General features: G+C 42.3%; 1 protein-coding gene across 1 annotated transcript; it reads right to left on the bottom strand.

The window, feature by feature from the left end:
* Window positions 1–2,213: 2,213 nt before the first annotated feature.
* On the bottom strand, window positions 2,214–4,305 carry LOC123244950 (transcriptional repressor p66-alpha-like). Its single transcript, XM_044673622.1, is given in 3 exon segments — window positions 2,214–3,855; window positions 3,857–4,128; window positions 4,223–4,305. Coding segments are annotated over 2 exon segments (1,797 nt in total). The 5' UTR covers window positions 4,120–4,128; window positions 4,223–4,305; the 3' UTR covers window positions 2,214–2,321.
* Window positions 4,306–4,716: the final 411 nt, after the last annotated feature.

Below are 4,716 nucleotides of genomic sequence, written 5' to 3'. Positions count from 1 at the left end.
GCTTATAACCACAATGGCTGGGAATGAAAAGATCTTAGCAACCTTTGTCAAAGGTTTTCTTGTCACCCCACTTTATAGTAGTAACTCACATCTAGCAGCTAGCAACTAATATTTATTTAGAACCTATTATGTGCCAGACACTGTGCTAAGTACTTCACAATATTATCTTTTATCCCCACAACAATGCTGAGAGTTAAGTGTTATTATTATTACTATTTTACAGTTGAGGAAATTGAGGTAAACAGAGGTTAGGTGATCTGGCTAAAGTTACACATTAAGTAAATGTCAGAGACCAAATTTAAACTCAGGTCTTCCTGATTCTAGGGTCAGCTCTCTATCCATTGAGCCACTTTGCTGCCTCAATTAATAAATTGCTTTTAAGCTTTTCAAAGCAATTTACATATATATCTGGTGGGATAATCACAATAGCTTTGATTGGTGAGTTTTTTGTCTGGACCCCCATTTCATGAGGTGGCCAGGCCAGCATTACTTCACTCTGGGCTCCACTCTTTACTCTCTGGATTTTTCTATCTCTCTTCAGCAACCTACCTCCCCTTATCCTGTCCTGGAGCTTTCTAGATCCCTTTCATTTTTTTTGGGGGGGGGTTAAAATGAGCTTTTTATTAGAATGCAATAGTTGGATTTCAAGAGGGATGCCCTACAGAATGTTCTTAAATTAAATACCTAAGTGTGGCCAATGATAAAATCAGACTAGTGGAAATCTGCCAGTAATCCCCTTGTGTGCACATGTGCACATGTGTGTACACATACATTTGTACGTACAAATGTATATATATACATATGTGTATACATATACTAATATACATGTACACACATTTATATATTTTTGTGATGCATTAATATCAGAACTAATTCTGGCACCAATAAAAAAACAAACAAAAAATAGGTAACCTCTGCCACTTTAGAACAATCTGAAGGAGAAAAAGAAAAGTAGACTTAATCCTTCTCAATGTTTCTGTGGACTAAAAGGAAGAACCCAAAACTAACAGTGTAGGCAACCCTGACTTTAAAGATGGGGTATCTAAAGCTCTCCCCAAAATGAAACACTGAAGTGATGTGATGAGAGGAACATGCTTGGTATGTATGGAACAAAGGAGATGGGTGGGCAGGAAGAAAAAAAATCAGGATTAGGCAGTTTTTTATATACTACCTAAAGCACACCCATTCTGTGCTTTTGCTGCTGACATCTGACAAGAGCATATACTAGGATAGCTCACAGTTCTGTCCATCAATAACAAACAGTAGGAAAAGAAAAACAAAATAAAAATCCCCCATCCCAAACCTCCCCTCCCCCCCACCCCAAACCAACCTTCTTGGCTTTGCCACAATCTATCTCCTCACTTTTTTCAATAGCATGCAGCTTTCCTGAGTTTCTAGTTTTGTTTTATTTTTCAGTTTTTTCTTGTTTTGTTCTTTTGATAAGTGTCCTAGTTTCTGGAAACTTAAAAGTAAGTTGGAAGAATGTGGCTGAGACAGCGGCTGCTTCAACGTTCAATAATTTCAGGGCTAGGCCTTCGAGCTTCTCATGAAGTCTGTCCAACAAATTCTGCTGAAAATAAGACGTCTATGCCATGGGTTCCTATTAATGGTGCCTTCCCAAGCACAAACCACTCCAGGAAGGAATCATGCCCAACTGGAATTCTTGAGTTTGTACTTCTTTATCACTAACTCCATTATTATGAGCTGATTAAAAAATATTTCAATCTGTAAGATTGCCGTGAGGGGAGGCAGTCAGAAAAGGGTGGAAAGATTGGGGGGGGGGAACAAAAAATAAAATAAAATAAAATCCAACCCACTAAACAGATCTGTAATCACTGGGTTCTGATTTTCACTATTCACACAAGGGCATTCTTGGTCTCCAGTGCATCTCACAAGTTCTTGTGACTGGCAAGGTACTAACGTGAAAGAACCAAAGGCAGAACAAGTCCATTTAGTCCCAATTTTGTGCTGGTGATGTGAAACTAAAGACAAAAACAAAACAAAACAAAACAAAAAAAACCCCATGTAACCTCCCCCTCTCCCCAAGTAATGTTAATTCCACCCTTCTGCCCTTCACCACCAGCCAATCTTGAGAATTTCCTAGCCAAAGTATCAAAAAGTTCTGTTTCCACAACCCAGCGGTTATTCTCATACCATGAGAACAGTAGCACTGTGAAGTTGAGAACTGGTCATCTTGCTTCCTTCAAAAAAGGGGAGAGAACATATCCAGCTGTTGGGCTAAAGCAGGTCCCACACTGTACTGTGGCATAAAAAAAGGATGGCAGAAAGAGGGAAGTCTTCCACTTGGGCTTTGCTTTGCATTATTTCCATGTGGCAGACTGAGGGATGGATCGTGGTGGGATCATGTCTAAGAGATATTCACGCTGACGTTCTAATGCAGAAGAACTTTTATGTACTGCTAAACTAGGATTAACAAAAGTAAGAGCGCCACCTGTATTGATGGGAGTCTTCTTCCAGTTGGTGGTAGCATTGCCCTTGCTGACAGGTCTCTCAGCATGCTTACCTGGCCTGGTAACAAGTGCTGCAGCAGCTGCTGTATTTTGAAGTTTAGGTGACTGGCTAAATGTATGCAAGACTCCTCGGGGAGCCCCTGGGGGGCCTCGGGCCAGGGGGCTAGAAGTCTGTTTTAGTGAATGATGTTGGGCCATTGACTCTGACTTGGTCTGCATTGGAGAAGATGTCTGCTGCAATATCCGCTGTTCAATTTCTTGCTCCTGTTGCAAAGCCTTTACAAAAGCAGCCTTCAGACGATTTGTGTGTTCAGCCTTCAGTGCCTTTTTTTGATTTGATGTCATACAAGTTTCACACATAATGGTTCCATTTTTTTCTTCTCGCCATCGGCAGGTGAAATCAGTCTTACACTGAGCACACATGTAGGGCTCATGGGATAAAGCTGCAGTTGAAGTTTTGCCTTGAGTTTCTAAGAGATTCTGTACCACTTCCTCTAATCCAACCAGGTATATAAATTCATTGTTGGCTGCACTGGGTAGAAAATTCATCTCCGGAGCAGGTGGTTTAGGAGGGGGAATCTCTAACAGTGTCTTTTCCAGCTGTTTACGTAGGGCGAGCTTTGCAGCAGCTTGCCGGCTGGCTGGTGAATCATTGGCATTCACTATGGATGCAACCCCAGTGGTAGTTGCATTACCCTGAGCAGATGTGACTGTTGTACCCTTAATTGAAGTTGGTGAGGCCTGTGGGATATTCACCAACAGACTAGTGTTGGGGACATTGGTAACACGGATGAGACCCTGTTGTATAATTCTGTGTCCCTGAATCTGCACACTAGGAACAGATGCCCGTGGTGCCAGAGGTAGAGGAGGTGGCCCCGTGCTGGAATGCTGTCTGATGTTATGGATTTGCTGTGCTCCTCTAACAAGAGGGGGCATCACTATCTGTGTGTTCTGCTGAGATCCCAGCTTTGAAGATGCCTGTTGGCCTCCACGGACCAGAGGAGGGGGAATAACATTGCCTGGTATTCTTGTAGATGAAGCCTGGAGAGATGGCTTGCCAGCAGGAATGTTTTGTGTTCCCCGTACCAAAGGGGGAGGGGTGGCCACAGCATTCCCAGAGGAGCCAGCAGGCTTCTGGGCAGTGGCTTCTTTTTGTATCTGACTTTGTCTTAGCTTTTTTAACAAAACAAGTTTTGCTTCTTCTAATCGCAGTTCTTCTTTGAGTTGTTTGATCATTCTCTCTCGTTCTTCTGGACTGCTCTTCAGGAGGGCTTCGGTGTTGGTCTCCTTTAGTGGTACTTTTGTTAAGCCATTCATTCTAGGGCTTGAAGGTTCATTGTCTGATAACACTATAATATCAGGTGAGGGAACTCTCTTTTCTGGCACTTTTTGAGGTACTCATATCCACTGGCTCATCACTTGTCTGAACTTCCACCTTAATAGTTGCCTTGACCTCTCCTCCTTTTAGTAATCCTTGGACCTTGGCTGCTCCAGGTTCAGACTTCATTTTCAAGTCACTTTCAGTCTTGTGGTCTGATCCCAGTAATCCTTTCTCCATTTTTATTTTTTTACTATCCACATCATTTAGGGTTGTTTCACGCTCAAGTGCTCGTTTTTGACTCCGTGTTCTGCATGCTTCTTCAGTCATTCTGAAGTTCTGACTTCTATGTGCTTAGTAACTCTTGGCTACATCAGTTGGCCATACATGAAGGCTAAGTGAGTGAGAAAATAACTTCAATCTGTCGATGAACCGGCCAGCCAAAGTTGTCTCGGAGCCTCCTGCGCGGCTCCAGAGGGCAGCAGCGGCCTGGGGCTGGCGCCCAGGAGGGCGGGACGGTCCTGGCCTCTAGATCCCTTTCATATCTTGGCATCCTCAATTAGAATGTAAGTTCCTTGAGAGTAGGAACTATATATTTTTTCCCTTTTACTTGTATCCTCAGCACTTTTCATAATGCCTGGGACATAATAAGTATTTAATAAATGTTCCATCTATTTATCAATCTATCTACCCTATGAAGAAAATGCTATTCCTATTTTATAGAATAGAAAACAGAAGTTTAAAGACATAAAGTGAGTTTCTCAAGTTAACACAGCTTTTAAGTGTCTGAAACAAAATTCAAGACTTCTTGACTCAAGTCTATTCTAGCCAATGCCCCCAATGAACTAAAACCCTGTACATAGTCCAGTGAGTAGTTCTGCGATCAGAGATGCCCACCAGAAAGAATGTGATGTCTACCAGAGACAC

This window comes from Gracilinanus agilis, chromosome 4 (assembly GCF_016433145.1).
Source record: "Gracilinanus agilis isolate LMUSP501 chromosome 4, AgileGrace, whole genome shotgun sequence".
NCBI lineage: Eukaryota > Metazoa > Chordata > Mammalia > Didelphimorphia > Didelphidae > Gracilinanus > Gracilinanus agilis.
The sequence above is the reverse complement of the archived record's forward strand: the minus strand, read 5'-3'. Positions and strand labels throughout refer to the sequence as shown.